General features: G+C 36.0%; 1 protein-coding gene across 5 annotated transcripts in view; it reads left to right on the top strand.

Annotated features, from left to right (window-relative positions):
* GULP1 (GULP PTB domain containing engulfment adaptor 1) overlaps positions 1–15,919 on the top strand; it is a 153,482-nt gene that overhangs the window by 96,919 nt on the left and 40,644 nt on the right. For 4 of the 5 annotated variants that reach the window (XM_071562462.1, XM_071562458.1, XM_071562460.1 and 1 more), the window contains exon 4: positions 13,029–13,100. The exons of the other annotated variant lie outside the window; for it this stretch is intronic. In XM_071562462.1, coding sequence (XP_071418563.1) covers positions 13,029–13,100 — 72 coding nt within the window. The remainder of the gene's footprint in view (positions 1–13,028; positions 13,101–15,919) is intronic. 5 annotated transcript variants of the gene reach the window in all.

Here is a 15,919-nt window from a genome sequence, read left to right as displayed (position 1 = left end):
TCTCAGTTGGGATAATGAAATGATAATGCAGATAAGAAATGGGTGAATTATTATCCTCTGTTTAAAGATAATAAAGGAATGGAGGTAAATACTGAAGGTTTTCAGCATATCGGCCCCAAATCTCTGTTCTCTCATCTGATCCCAAACTTTGAATTTTACTTCCATGCCTTGAGCTCAAGGTTAAATGTTCTCTCCATACCTGCTCTCTTAGTGAAAAGGATTAAGTTGCTATTTAGAGAAGACCCTAAATCCTTATATGAAGGATTTTAAAGTTTTTATTTTAAAGTTTTCTAATTCTATGTTCACCTAATGATGTATCACTATAATGGTCTAGACTAGATTAAAGTCTTTTATTGAAAAGCATAATATTTTTTATGAAGTAAGAAATGAAAGCCAAAATAAGTGTCGAACTAATTGCCATTGTAAAATAATTTACAGATTACTTTCCATCTGAGTTATGGTCTCTTGAAATGGTTCATCTGAGATGTCTCTCTCATCTGCTGATGGATCTCAGGTCATGGCAATAGTGGCTGCATTTTATATCTAATGTTGTCAGGTTGAAGGAGTCACTATTAAATATTTTTGCATTTTACTAAAATAGTTGTTCCAATTAAAAAAAAGTTTCCTAATTTGTAATGTTTAGCAGGAAGAATATTTCCTATGTTTAGGTAGTGCTGTGCGAATTTGTTAAATATTCAGAAGGGTAGATTAAAGAGGCAACTCTTCATCTTCTAAATATTATTTTAAAATAAATGACTCTCATCCTAGCTAGCTTTTGAAACAACTCTGATATCAATATGCTTCAAGGGCCTGAAGGCCAGGGGTTGAATTATGGTGATCACATCTGTTTTATAGCCATCTTTCATGTGAGATTATGTGAAGAAAAGACAGCTTCTTCTAAAAAACGAATTAACAAGAGAGAATATAGACAGGATCATAAAACAATAATCATCACAGAGAAGACACTTGTTACCCATAGGAAAAGTGAAAGAACCAGTACAGCCAAACCAATGTAAGAAGTGCAGGTTGCCTTCCCCTTTTTCTTTTGCCCCAAGGTACCCACTTAAAGATATTTTCTCAAAACTTCAAACATGATGCAATTCCTGCTCTGCTTTGTCCCCTGTGTTTTTCTTACTTGCTGCATGGACCTGCTTTTTCTGTAACTTCCCCAAGTTACTGATTTGATTTTTACTTGGCAATCCCAGTCAAATATTCCCTGAATATTTCTGAGGGTATCTTGTGAATACAGTAACTCAGAAAGATGTCTGCAGGTATCATTTGTATAAAATTATCAGTACATTAAAGTAGTAGATGGTGCTTAGGAAGTAGTTTCTAGGAGGAAAAAAAGCAAAACCAAAACAGTTTTAGTTCAAGGCAGACATTTTCTTGGCCACTTATACTACAATACTGCTAGTAATTTCTGCAAATATAGCATTTAGATTAGCATATTCTTCTGGGTTATCCATCTGATTATGGATTACACTTTACATACTGACTCAGCATATTTCCCCACTGAAATTTCTTTACTAACAAAAATTAAGCTCATCCTTTACAACTGAAGTGGTTCTCAGTATAGGAAATCCGCAGTTTAGGGGGGAGAGGGAAAGGAACAAATTAAAAAAACACAACAAAAAGGTCACACTTCCATTCCTGCCCTTTAATACACCTCAGCACCAGTATGTGTCTATTATCTTGCTCATAGAATGTGTGTATAAATCATTTGCTACACACCAAGTAGTTGTAGTACTAGAATTTGAAGAGCAGATTATCTTCTGTGATAATGATAGTTTTAAACAACAAAAAAAATGGAGATTATGTTCAAAATTTGGGTTCCATGAAAACATTACCAAAAAGTCATTAAAATTCCAGGCTGCTAAAGCTAAAGCACGAGCTCACCACATTCATTCCTCTTTCACCAGAATAACTATTTTCTGCTGTGCTGCTTGTCCTCTCTTTGACAGCCCATTGATTCTACAAATCAAGAATTAAAACAAGAGTCACTTATTCTAATTATGGTGCAGTAAGGCTCACAGTGTTAAAAGTCCTGATTCAGAAGTGATGCAGTGTCCTTAAAATAGGCAATTTCTTATTTCACATTAAACTCGAAAAGTTCTTTAGTAAACTTAGAGTCATGGATAATAGTTATTTCTTCCTATTACTAAGGCTATTTATGCTTCAGTGAGGATTTTGTTCCTAACTGACTTCTTCTGTTTTTTGTCCCACAGGGAATGCCTGTTTCTGTGTTTGTAATGTTATTGCATGTTGCCATGGCAAAAGTCTGGTAGTACAAGTTCTGCATTATTGTGTTAGTCAAGGACAAAGGAGGTAGAAATTAGAGCAAAACAAACTTTAATGACAAAATGGGAAATGTCTGTGGAATTTTATCTCTGCTTTTATTAGATATTGTTGGTGTTTTACAGTGCAAAAGGGTCAATACTTTTTCATTTGTATTTATTAACAGATATACTATATATATCTAAAAATCCATCACAATTTCTTCCATAACTTGCAGAGTTTATTTACACTGAGCAGGGGAAGGCTGTAATAATTTTGTGTCCAGCTTCAGTACGAAGAAGTTACTGCAAGCCAAATGCTCAGAGTTGCACAATCCCACCTTGAACTGGCACATGGAAACTCCTGGCTGTTCTTGTACATGTTGTTATGAAAGAAGGAATCTGAAACCCATGCTCAGAGTCCTGCCTGACAGTGAAGTCATCTGGGAAACATCTATTTGAAGGAGCAGCCGCTCTCAGAATGGTGTCATAGCCTGTTCACTCGGGTGGCTCAGAGGTGTATCCAGAGGTTCTGAGTTAATCAAAATGCTCCCAGATTTAGAAGGCTTCACCTTATTTGTAAAGCAGAATGGCTTTGCTATTTTTATGAATTGATTGCTTTTATTATTGAATACTTGGACATCATAGCTTATTTCTTCATAAGGGGCTTTTGTTGTCTTAGTTCAGTTTTTGCTGTTCTTTTGGGGAGGCTTTGTCTGATAGGCCGAGTATTTGCAACAGGAAAAAAAGTCAGCAGAACAGATGGAGCTTGAGAACACTGAGTTCAAGCTTTAACTTGCTATGTTTTGTGAACAAAAGTGAGATATTCTGCAGAATGCTAATACAGAGCTGACCAGTACATGCTACAGTTAAAGGAACAGTGGCTTTAGGAAAACCAGTGCAATAATGCAGCAAACAGACCCAAAAACTAGGACAGCAGTTTTGCATAACTTATACAGGGCATTAAAGTTATAAAAATACCAACACTTGGGATCTTGATCTTGCTGTTCCTTTAATTGTAGCATTTTGCTAGATAAGTGTGGTATTTGTGAGGTGGTAGAGAATGTGAAAATCTGTCCTTTAGCTTTAAGGGAATGCTAAAGAAAATTAACTTTATCCTCAGTTTGGGCACTTTACAGAAACATGAAAAAACATTTTCATTGTTACTTAGCAGTGCAGTGAAGTCTCTACTAGATTGCCAGTGTTACTGCATAGCATCTGCAGAGGTTAACTAGGAATTAAAGCAAAGGTGGTGTCTGTGTTCTGAAGCTTCTATCAGTGCATTTCACATCTTCGCAAGAGTCTGTAGATGTAGAGCTGTTTGTTTTACCCCCGTGGAATATAGGAGTTGTTACAACTGGGTCTTATGGTTAAGGTAAATTAAATCACTGCTTTGGCATCTGGTTTATGAAAACAAAAAGAAATAAGCAGCAAATTATGCCAATTTTCTTACATTAAGTTATTTGAAAATATCCAGGGCTCAATGAAAGTAGTATTTTATTAAATTTGAGAGCTTAGTCAGATTTTACTACTTTCACAGAGAAATGAAGCTTGTGTTGAATCCAATTTCTGTGGTGCAGAACTAAGTCTAATGTCTCATTATATGGGCTTGTAAAGCTGAAAGATCTGTCCACTCTGTTATTATGCACTTCTAAAGCTGAACATTTGATGTTTAAAATAGAGACTACATATTATTTTTAGGTGGCTCTCTTTGGTGAAGATAAATTAAATATTTTTTTTATACTGGAAACAGTCCAGTGAGGAATAAAACTTTTCTGAATTGAGTAATTCAAGCAGCATGGTGTGTCTTCAGTGAGTGACTATCAGAGGCACTTCATGTTTGAAATGTCCTTTCTAAAGGAAGTTTGATATTTAGTTCTGTTTTCCCTGGATACAGAGTAGTTCTTGTGCATCTACAGATACCTGTTCCTTTACACCTGCATTATCAGCCTCCACTGAATACTGGATCAATAATGATAATTCTTATAGAAATAAAGAGGTACTGTATTAAGGTTGAGCAGTGAATTTTGAGCTGCCAGTAACAACAGAGGATTGTAGGAGCTGTCAAAGATGTTTCTCAGCATCACTTGTTGGATGTCTCAGTCATTTTTTATGCAAGTCAGCAGAAACTCAGAAAGACCATGTATATGGTCAAGCTAGATCACATTAGTCAACAGTATGCCCATTTGATGGGTTTTCTCCTGTTATCCTGAAGCTTTCAGGCAATAACAAAGATATGCTGCAGGAGGGTGAGCAGAGTGGATGAGTAGGGTGGAGAAACAGAAGATAGTGGTTTATTGTCATTGTGTGGGATTAGTTGAGTCTGTGGTGTGCGTCAATAGTTTGTGTATTGAAGCAAAAAAAGGAGAAATAACTTGATGATGGTGTCTTTGGATATCCACAGATATCCCCTAGTGCAGTAAAAGGAGCTGACAGATGTTCCTCCAAAAAAAAAAAAAAAAGAACAACCCAAAACCCCCCCAAAACAAACAAAAAAACAACCAACCAAAAAAAAAAAACCAACCCAAAACAAACAAACAAAAAACGACCACCAACCAAAAACGGTTCACATGTAAAATAGAAAAACAGACTATGTCTAAATTAAAACCTAGAGGATAAAGATTGCAAACATGTTCTTCTATAATTTATTCCTTCATTATATTCATAAATGGAGGTTTAGGTTGGATATCATCAAAATGTTCTTCACCCAGAGGGTGGTTGGGCACTGGAGCAGATACCCCAAGGCAGTGGTCACAGCATGAAGCCTGACAGAGCTCAAGAAGCATTTGGTCAATGCTGTCAAGCACATGGTGTGATTCCTGTGCAGGGCCAGGAGATGCACTTAATGATACTCAAGGGCCCCTTCCAGCTCAGACTTTCTATAATTTTATTCAACCTCTGAGCATGGGATTCTTGCATGTGAAGGCTAAAGAACATTGCAGCACACATGCAGAAAGAATGCTGTCACAGGGATGTGGGTGACCCAGTCACAACCAGGGAATGTATGATGAGAAACTATTTTTTTTCCCAGTGATAAATTTGCTCTCACTACCTTCTTCCTCTGCCCTTGTTTATTACATGTCAAATATTATCCCTGATTTTATTTATTTATCAGTTATGGGAAGTGCACCTAGGATTGAAAGCAAAATAGACCTTCAGCATGATATACTACTCGTATTAGCATCACTGCCATTTGTGCACTGTTAAAAATGTTCCTTTTTAAGCCTTTTGCCCATACATCAAAAGTTCTTAAAGAATTTTGTGAATATTTCTTGATCTTGCTGATCTTTCTCTCAAAGCTGGAGTATCCCTAAGGGAAATTCCTATTACCCTCTTCCTGCTGCCTCCTTGCCTCCACTGTCTGGGAATGAGGAACTTGCTTAGACCAAGGAATGGTCAGCTTCAGCTAAGAAGTCTGTGGAGCACAGCTAAGAGCTGTTCTTTGTTCATCCAGCTGTCTGAGGGGCAAGTCACTCTGCACATAGCTGGGTTACTCTTGTCCTGTTGCTAAAATTGGGGAAGCTGCAAGGTGGTTGATAATGGTGTATGCAGTGGGAGATCAGTGTACACCCCCCACCACCACCCCAGGTCCACTATAATCTTCAGGTTCAGCCTGACAGCTCCTCAGGGCATGATCCAGTTTGAGATGTGCTCCTGAAGTGCTGTAGAGATTGATGGACTGAAGAAAGGATGAATGTTTTATCTCATACAACTGCTGTTTTCTATAGTGACAGTCTTGACAAGATAAATGTTTTACCTTTTCTGCTTTATTTCTTTATTCCAGCCTGCTCTTATCTTCCTTGTAGACTTACTAGCTGTATTTCTTGACATTATTTTATTTTTAGGATTAGATGCTTTAGTGCAGAGAACAGCTTTGATAGCTGTGTTGCAATGTGATTTGATTTTTGGTTTTATCCTTGTTCGTAGCCCCCTTGACATATGACAACACTGATCTCTCTGGAGGTTATTTAAGTTTTGATCATTTACAAAGTGTGTCCTTAAGTCTTTTGGATTTCTGCTTACAAACAAACTGGTTATGGTAATATGTATATTCCTATTGTATTTTCCTTTTTCTGTGCCATGTTCCCATCTGGCAGCAGAGGGAAGTGCAAGTGGGACTTGAAGAAGAATGTGATCTGGTATAATTATTCTTTTGCCTTTAAAATTACACCAAGCTATATTCAGCCTACTTGGACCACACATGAGATTTCTTCCCAATCAGCACCTATGGAATTTCTTTTCTTACCAAACCTGAACACGGGTTAGAAGACAGGCAGGAATAGAACTGCCACATCCTCAGTTTCTCAGGCACCTTTACCCAAATATTTCTAGATATCCCTGTTCCCAGACATTGGTGCAGGAGCCACATCCAGAGGCTGGTGAGGTGTACTACTCCAAAGAAATGGCTGTGTTGTCTGTGTCCATCAACTATTTAAAAAGATACATTGAGCTTTAGTTACCAAAGTATGTTATTTATTATTTGTTAATAGATCCATATTGAAAGACTGAAATGACTGCTTGCATGTTTGGTAGTGGGGAGTTCTTAGTTATAGCTCTTCCAGAGAACAGAAGAAACTACAAATTAAACCAAAGTGGCTTGTTGAAAGGTTATTTAAAGTTAAGCACAATGTGTTTTTTATCTCAGTCCATCTGGAAGCTTGCTTTGTTAACTGTTACCTAATTATTTTACTGTCCTTTCTTTAATGGTCTCTTTTCCCCCAAAAGGCATTTCAGTAGCTTATCCAATAGCTTTTTCTTTCTTTATATCTTCATTACTGTAATTATTTTCACCTCTGTGTTTTCTCACATCCATTTGGCTTAATTCTCTTGATGGATGAAATACCTGGTAATATTTGATTTCCACCAGAAGATTCTTTTTTAAAATGTTTTTAATTGTGCATTCCTTCCTAATTTTTTTTCAAAAACTACTCAAACACTCCCTCAAAAAATGCACAGAATTTCTTTCCTGTGTCAGAGTCACTATTTGTGTGGAACATATTACATGTCAGACAAGCAGGGGATGTTCAGGGAATGTGCTGATGTCTGTGCCGTGTTTCTGTCTCATACTCCCATGTGGTGAGTTGGATTCCTGCTCTCATTTGAGCACCAATCAAGCCTGGTAGAGACAGTTGTTTTTAAGTAGTCACTAGAAAAGTGCTTCTCCAAAGGGAAAAATCCAAACACTTTTGTACTCTGACAAAAACATATATTTGTAGAGAACCAAGGAAGCTGTTGCAGGTGAGGAACCGTGGGCTGGGGAAAGAAGAGAAACACAAAATAGAAAGAGATGTGTGTTTTACAGTCCATGTTGTCCTTCTGCTGCTTAGGTGATGGAAAAGGCTCTGGCGTGCAAGGCTGAGCAAAAACTCTGCATGTTTTAAGAAGTGGTTAACAGCTTAGACATGTGTTCTGTTTTCAAAACTGGTCTCCCTGTTCTTTTATTCTTGTTTTATATCCCATGGTTCTGATGTTATCACAATGTGGATACATTTGTCTCCCTTTCATCCGTAAATCAGCCTCCCTGTAGAAAGGAGGAGGTGGAAGGAGCTAATTTGTCAAATGCTGGCAGCAGGTATCCAGTAATTTTTCTTTGCTTTTTTTCCCTTTCTTTGTTGCACGAGTTTGGTAAGTGCTATTTTTGTATAATTGCATTTAAATCTGCATAAAAGAGAACCATTAATGTCAGAGATTTCAGAGTAATAAAGAAATGTGGCATTGCAAAAGATTGGGTTTTTTTAAGATTGAAATGTGATGACAAAAGGAAACAGATGTTGTTTAAAATTAAAATATCCTACACTGCTCTCTACTGGAAGAGTGGGAGTCTACAATAAATAGTCAAAATGCGCATAAAACTATTTCTTAGTAAAATTTAATGACTATTTTGGCTCTGTTAAAACCAATTTTCCAAACTATGGATAGAGTTTCTTTATGTTTTGAAGAAAAGAACACAGAAATAATTTGCATGTAAAAATGGAAGCTGCCAGAGGGAAGAATTACTGCAGAGTATCCAACTAATGTCAATGGGGAAAAAAAGTGAACAGTCAACCTTAACAATTCACCTGATTTTACTATTGGGTGTTGGGTCATATCATAACAGCAACAGACTTATCAGAACTGTAAAGAATCCTGAATGCCTGAAGTTGTCCTATGTTTGAATTGACTTTTAATTGAGCCAGCAAAATAAAGTAAATAAGATTTACCTTTCAGTACTTTCTCCAGCCAAAGCACAACTATAAAAGCAGTTCTATAATGTCACTGTGGAATTGGACCAAACCTTGTACTCCTCACATAAAATGCATAGGAAAGTTTTCAACTACATTCTGAAGGAATGAAGGGTCTGTTGTTAGTTGTGTAAGACAGCCCTCCTGGCCATTATAGGGTTGGATTATTCTCCCAGTTGTTCTTGATGATAAAACTTCTGTTGATTTTAATATGATGAGGTAGTGTCTGTTAATTCTCTGCAGCTGCACTATCTTGCAAATCTTTGCATTTGGAGTGAACACATCTGGTTGTCTGCTAATATTAGATTATAAACAGTTTGATCTGAGGTTTTTTGTCTTGTATATGATTGGTCAGCAGCTCACTTCCTTAAAGGCAATTATCAATGTAATTTCAAGGAACACTTAAATGATTCTCACTGATAAGGTCTGTTGATCTCATAAATTTCTCCTTATAGACAGCTGCAAGTGAAATCAGAATAACTAATATATTAGAAAAATAACCTTTCATCAGTTTTGTAGGGAATGTGGCTGGAATAATGGCAGACTGCACTGAAAAATGTGTAGTAATTTATATGGGAAAGGCATTGCTTTAGCTTGCTTTATGTTATAAAAATATTAAATGTTATCCTCTTTGAACTTCCTAAAGTATCCAGTGCAAATTCAGTATGATCATGATGATCTTACCATTAATATTAAACAACACATAAATATTTAAAAAGATGAGTCTAGTGGCAAGCCTAAATTATTGATCATTTTTCTTTGAATTGGCTTATTATGCATGAAGTACACCAACCTCAAGAATAATCTTTTTACTAGGTACAAACAATAAACACATGTAGCAGTCATATGTAAACATTTTCCAGTGTTAGTGTATACTTGAACACATAACTTATGTAAAGAACACTTAAGAATTTAATGCATTTTTAAGTTTGCATATAGGATTAATAGTGAATGATCCAAAGGGAACCAGCTATGCTATTTTCTGTTTCTCTCTTCTGCAACACTTGTGTCAGAGTTGTATTAGCTTGACTCTCAGGAACAGTTACATTTCATATGATGGTTATTCTGCATGAGGCATGTTGCAGAAGGGAACCTGAAGTGCTCAAAAAAACTTTCAAAAACATTTCAAGTTCCCATCTAGACATCTGCATCAGTATTGCTTTTTAAAGAGCTAGGATTTGAAAAGGGAAGTTTCATGTTTAGCCCTTTTGCTTTGAAATTTTTATTGGAGAAATATTTCCATGATAAATACTTGTCTATTCATGCCACAGCTTGACCGAATTCCTGATAAAACATATATTTGATTTGTTCTCTGTGTTTGTGTGAGATTTGCTGAGAAGACCATAATGAAATGGCCATCTTCCCATTTCATGAGCATGGTGAATTAATTGCTAGTTATTTACTTTCAAAATCCCTGAGGTGGCAATGCAGCCTCTGCACTGGGGATTGTACAAACACAGGGACCTTCGTCACAGTGACCTTGTCAGCTGAAGTCTCAGCTTTGCAAACACATGTGTTTGCTTGGCTTAACTATTATGACTAATGCCAGAGTAATTGGTACCTAATATTAAACAAAAAATGATACTTCACCTGAAAAAAATACAGAGCATTGGAAAACTCAAGCAATAAGTATCTTCCAATTAAAACACTAGCTACTCCTGAAACCTATAATCATTATTTTGTTACAATTAGAAAATAGCTTGTCCTGATTTGAAATTCTGTCACGATTTTGACCTAAAAGAGAAGAATCCAATTAATACAAATATTTGGAATATTTCTCTATAATTGCTGGTATTCTCTCTATTGTTCTTGCCAAAAATAAATAAAAGAGAGGTCGGGCATGCAATGTATAAGCCTAAAATGTATAAGCAATTGGAACGTACCTAAATAAAAAAAAATATAAAATTGCAATTAAAAGAGATACAAGTAGATACAAACATTGCAATCCATGACATGCCCTTAGAATTTCTAATTGATATTAACCCCTAAGCCAAAAATCTTCTTTGTCTATCTGGATTAAATGCATTTTACTGTTATCTCCCATGCTGAATATTTTATTATACAAAAGCTTGAGTTCCACATTTGGTTCAAAACTGTTGAGAGCAATTGAAGTTTCAGTAGTGATTGATGCTTCATGTCCAAATTGACGCTGGTGTGGAAGACAGTGCATTGTGGATGACTGATGGAATTCTGGAGGGTTATGGTCCAGAAATATTGGTATCAGGCTTGTGGTGTTTCTATATTCTCTGAGTCTTGGTTGTTTACTTATTTTTTAACTTGTTGAGCAAACCCAAAGGGTTTCTTTAGCTTTTTTCAGTCTTTTAAATCTGTGATTGCAGCAGTTTATCTTTCTGTTTAAATGTCTGCTTCTCCCTCCCCTTCATGATCAGAAATGGTAATTTCTGGTTTGGGAAACATTACTATGAGCTTTAAAATTCAGTGACATTTAACAGATTCCCCAGCTGTGGCAGAAGCGTAATTTGGTGGTTACACTTCCTAAGGCAGTGATGTGAATTAGCATGAGGTACAAGCCCCTGGGAAAACTGTATTTGTGGAAGTTACTGTTTATGGTAAGATTGGTCTTCTGCTGGGATTTGTTAAATACAGCAAAGATACCTCCATCCTTCTTGGACTGTGAATCAGAGCTGAGAGAGAAGTTGCAGGGAAATGACTCTTTGCTTTCGAGGTGTCTTTTGCTGTCTCAGACTTCAGTCATCTGGATGGGAGCAAGGAAGTAAGAAACACAGGGACAGCCCTGTGCCCTTCTAGAGAAGTAACTGCAGGTGAGGCAGCATAACCTGGGGCATCTAGACAAGTATATGACCCAATTCCACCAAAGTCTGGCTCTAAATCTGTATCAGAAGGTACCAGGCTGTGTACATTGCTGATGGATCTGGAGCTGCCAGTTTCAAAACTACACAAATATTAGGAATCACACATGGATGAAATATGCTCAGCTGTCTTCCCCTTCTCCATGGGCAGCAATGACCCATGTTCTCTGCTCACTGAGCTTTGTCCACACTTGCAGCTATTATTTCCTGTGTTTATGCAGGATTGCTGCACTCTGTGGTGTTGTATAAATATGCATGTGGGCAGATATCTGGGATAACTGATATTTGAGCATTCCTCTTAAATTCTCCTCTGACCTTATCCACTCTTTTCTTTTTTTCCCCTCTCATACAGTTGCTCAATATATTCACCCACCTTTGCCTTTCTGTCTCTGCCACATAATGTCCAAGAATCATTCCTCCTTCTCCAGATGCATTTTGTGCAGCTGCCACTTTTCCAGGGATGATTACCCACTCTGTTTAAAGTCATCAGAGTTGTTGCATGAAAGGCCTCAAATCAATAGCAGAGGTTTCTGCTTTGTTGTTTGGTCTCTGTGGTGAATTGTGATAGCTGAGAGCATTGACAGCAGATGTGGTGCTTTGATTTACACACTGTTGTATTCAAGATGGCACATCATATTTCAGAGTCAGTAGCAAATCTCTAATGAGGCTTAATTATTGGTAGAGCTGCACAGTTTCTTTGAAGGAGTACAGCTTAAGCACACTCAAGCTTTGAAGATTTATTAGAATTGAAAACTTTAGGATTACTCTGTTGAAAGGATCTGTAGCTTGGCACATTTGTTTGTTTTGAAACTAGGACTTAAAAATTGTAGATACCTCTGTGTGTCATGTTACACAGAAAATTGTTTACTTTAATGATAAAAGAAGAGGGAGGTTCCTGCTAGCATTATTTTGGCATATACATGTACGTGGTGGGACTTAAATCTGACTGTACTTCAATGTGAAAACTGAGCAGTTAAAAATTAATTAATATATTGCACAGGTGAGTTTCAGGTGGGATTATCATTTCTTTTGTAACAGTGTAGTAGGAGACAACCAAAACTGTACAGACCATAAAAGCATTTCATTGTATAAGTTAAAAAACAGGATGATCCCTTTATGTACGAACAGGTGTATGTTTGGTTTTCATTAAAAACTCATTCGATAAAAGTATCAGCTTTAGTAGAAAGTCTTTGAACATGACCCTCTTTTTTATGTAGGTTGGTGCCTTTAAATCTATGAGATTACTGTACCAAGCATCTCTGAGAGAAAACTCAGTCCCTTTAATTTATCTTACATCACTGTACGAAAAGTTTAGTAACATAGTCCAAACAATTGGCTCATGTTGATTCATGGCAAGTACCTTCTATCAGTATTTTTTGTGTATTTTTTCATTATTTTATGAAAAGAGATTACCAAAATGGTGATTTCTATGTGGAAAAAAAGTACTTTTATCTCTAATTTACAGATTTGTAGAGGATGATTTTTAAAAGCTGATTTTGATAACACTTGTATTTGTCTAATTGGAATTTAATTCTTGTTACTGTCTTGATTAGAAATACTTTTATGAAGATTTGCTATTTTTCAACTACTGAAACAATTGCCTTTCCAAAATTTTAATTGGAAATAGTTGGAAAATAAGATTACTTGAGTTGATTAGGCCTTTCAAAACATAGCCTGTTGCTCATAAATTACAATCTTTTCAGTTCCTTGGCAGTACAGAAGTGGAGCAGCCCAAAGGCACAGAAGTTGTAAGAGATGCTGTCAGAAAATTAAAGGTAAGAGAGAAATTTTAATGAAATAGAAATGGATGGTATTTTTGACCTGTTTTCACATGTAAGACACTTTATATGTTTTCTAGGTAAATTCATTGGTTGTAGAAGCAATTGCTTTTACTAATCTCTTCACTGGCATGTAGGGTCCTACTTATTATTTCTGTATTGTCAGGTGTTTTGCTGGATATACAATTATTTGTAAACATTTATAAAGTTAATGTGTTTAATGTGTAATACTTGTTTTTTTGGAAACTTTAGGGCTTCATTAATACAAGCTGAAGCAGCAAGAATTCATTTTAGCTGCCAGCCCCATTTATAGGGCTGATTCGCATGGATGGCTCAGAAAATCAAACTTTTACAATTTCTTCTTGGTTGTATGGCCTTGGGCACCGAGGGACTTGGTGGACAATTAGAAATATCCCAGTGAAATGACTTGTTGAGGGTTGCTAACTGATAGCATGGCTTTGACTTGGCTGTTGAGTGACAGCTGATGTGCTTCGGCTCTTCAGACGCCGTGAACTGCAGAAAGGAATGGTGATTTCATTGCTCTGCTCACTCACTGTTCAACTGCACTGCTGCAATGCTTAGTGCTTAGAACTCTTGGAGCATTAGTTTATTTGGATATAAAAATCTTTCTTCCTACTCTTGCACTTTCCATAACTTTTTGTAGGCTTTTCATTATTCATTTAAATAAGTTTCCTTGGAAATGAGCAGAAAATATTGAGAATCAATATTGAAGAATTTGGTTCTGTGTTATTGCTGTAATAAAAAAGGGAAGAAAGAAGACAGGAAATTATTCATGTACATCAGCTTTTGAAACTGAGGTTTCCCTTGATTAAACCATCTTTACAAGATTGATAAGTAATCATATTAGGGTATTGAAGCAGAAGTTCTTCTCCATTGTTTTTGCTCTACCAAAAATAGTACAGCTACCTTTAAAAGTTTGTTTAATCAATTCTTAGAGTATTTTATGCCAAAAATATTTACTTTTTGCAGTTAACCTGGGTCATTATTGCCTAGTTTTTTCAAGTGTTTTAGGCTGAGATAAGTCTGACCCTTTTTTAACTATTACAGCATTCTACTAGAGGAACAAAATGTGTGGATTTGTGTGTGCACCTTGTGCACTTTATGGCTAATACTGGAGTGAAGCCTGTTATGTTCAGTGTTTTGTGTTTATAAAATTTCAGTACCCTATGGAAAGTGAATTCTGAACCTGTCATGATGATAACCTGCTCTGGAGAAGCTTTGATTCTATTTTAATGATGTTTTATTGGACTTTCCTAAGTAAAGCAGCTGCTAAGTGTCTCTCACTGGTGGAACTCTAGGCTGACCTGTGTTTTCACTGATCAGTGGCAGCTTTGGATTGTATGATGTAGCTGAAATGGTTTGCTCCAAAGGCTGGTCCAGAAGGAATTTCAAATAACTGTTCTCTGAAGTGTGGGAAGAGCCATAAACTTTATATCTATATATCTATATATCTATATCTATATCTATATCTATATATATATATATATGTGTGTGTATATGTGTGTATATATATATATATATACACACATATATACATATGTATGTGTGTATATATATATGTATATTTGTGATGTCACTGGAGTATGTAGATACCTGTCCTAACTTTTTACATGTGTTCCCTAAGTAAACCACCTTGGAGATAGATGTCCAAATAGTTGCTGCCAGAATTACACTATTTTCTTCAAGTTTGGAATTTTGGAGCTTAGATGTCAAGTATTACATGTGATATTACATATTGCAAGTTTATTTGAAAACTTCCCAAGTAATTGAAGACAACTTTTGGAAGGATTTTAAAAATCTTGGAACAGAATTCAGAGAACAATAAAAAAGTTTTGTTTGAAACAATCCGCAATTAATTGAATGCTCTGCAACACTGACTTAGATTGTGCATCTGTATTCTTTGAAGAGAAGCCTAGAGGTATTTGATTTCATTATTAAGCACACATCTGTAACTTGTTTTTAGAAAATCCAAATTGAAAAATTTAAACCGTTAAAACAGCTTGAAAACTAATACCTTCTATTGAAACAAATATTAAGGAAATATGTTGAAAGAAAATATATAGTGATTTTGAGGGTAGAAGAGTTTTTAGAAGTGTAGTTTGTGATGACATATTTATATTTTTTTAGTTGTATGGATTTGGTTTTAATTGCAGTGTTGTTAATCATAATTTGTTTTGAATTAAAATTAATAGGTAGCAGGAAAACAACTGACACTTTGTTAGTATTTGGAGCTTTTATCGCACTAATAACCTTTTGCAGTCATGTGCTTACAGTGATACAGACTGTGAAACACTGTCACCACAAAGTATTTTTCTTAAACCATCATGTCATCAAACTCTGTCAGAGTAGAGATTTGCTATGCAACTCTTTACTTCTTTAAATCAAAAGCCTTTAACTCCCCCAGCACAAGGACTCGGCTTGCCAAGCACAGAAACTGCATCTGCCATCCCAAGAACTGATTTTTCCCAGCAGGTGGAGCTGATGTTCTGCAGAAACACACAATAACTTGGAAGAATTTTTTTTTGTTGCCTCATTCTACTTTTTTTATCCCAAATACTACTTTTACATTTTCTTGACAACTTTTCTGGTCAGTTGCAATTAGAAGATGCAGTTTTTTCAAGCATTTATGTTTAGTTTTTCTAGAGGGTTCTCTAGTGGTTTCATCTAGCTGGGATTTCCCTTTGTGTTTTCAAAGTTCTTAGAGCTGTACTGCTGGAGGAAGAAGAAAGTTGGACACTAATGTTTTAAAATGTGAGGTTTTATTTGTAAGAAAAGGTGAACTGTTCTCATAATTT

This window comes from Pithys albifrons, chromosome 8 (assembly GCF_047495875.1).
Source record: "Pithys albifrons albifrons isolate INPA30051 chromosome 8, PitAlb_v1, whole genome shotgun sequence".
Taxonomy (NCBI): Eukaryota; Metazoa; Chordata; class Aves; order Passeriformes; family Thamnophilidae; genus Pithys; species Pithys albifrons.
The sequence above is the reverse complement of the archived record's forward strand: the minus strand, read 5'-3'. Positions and strand labels throughout refer to the sequence as shown.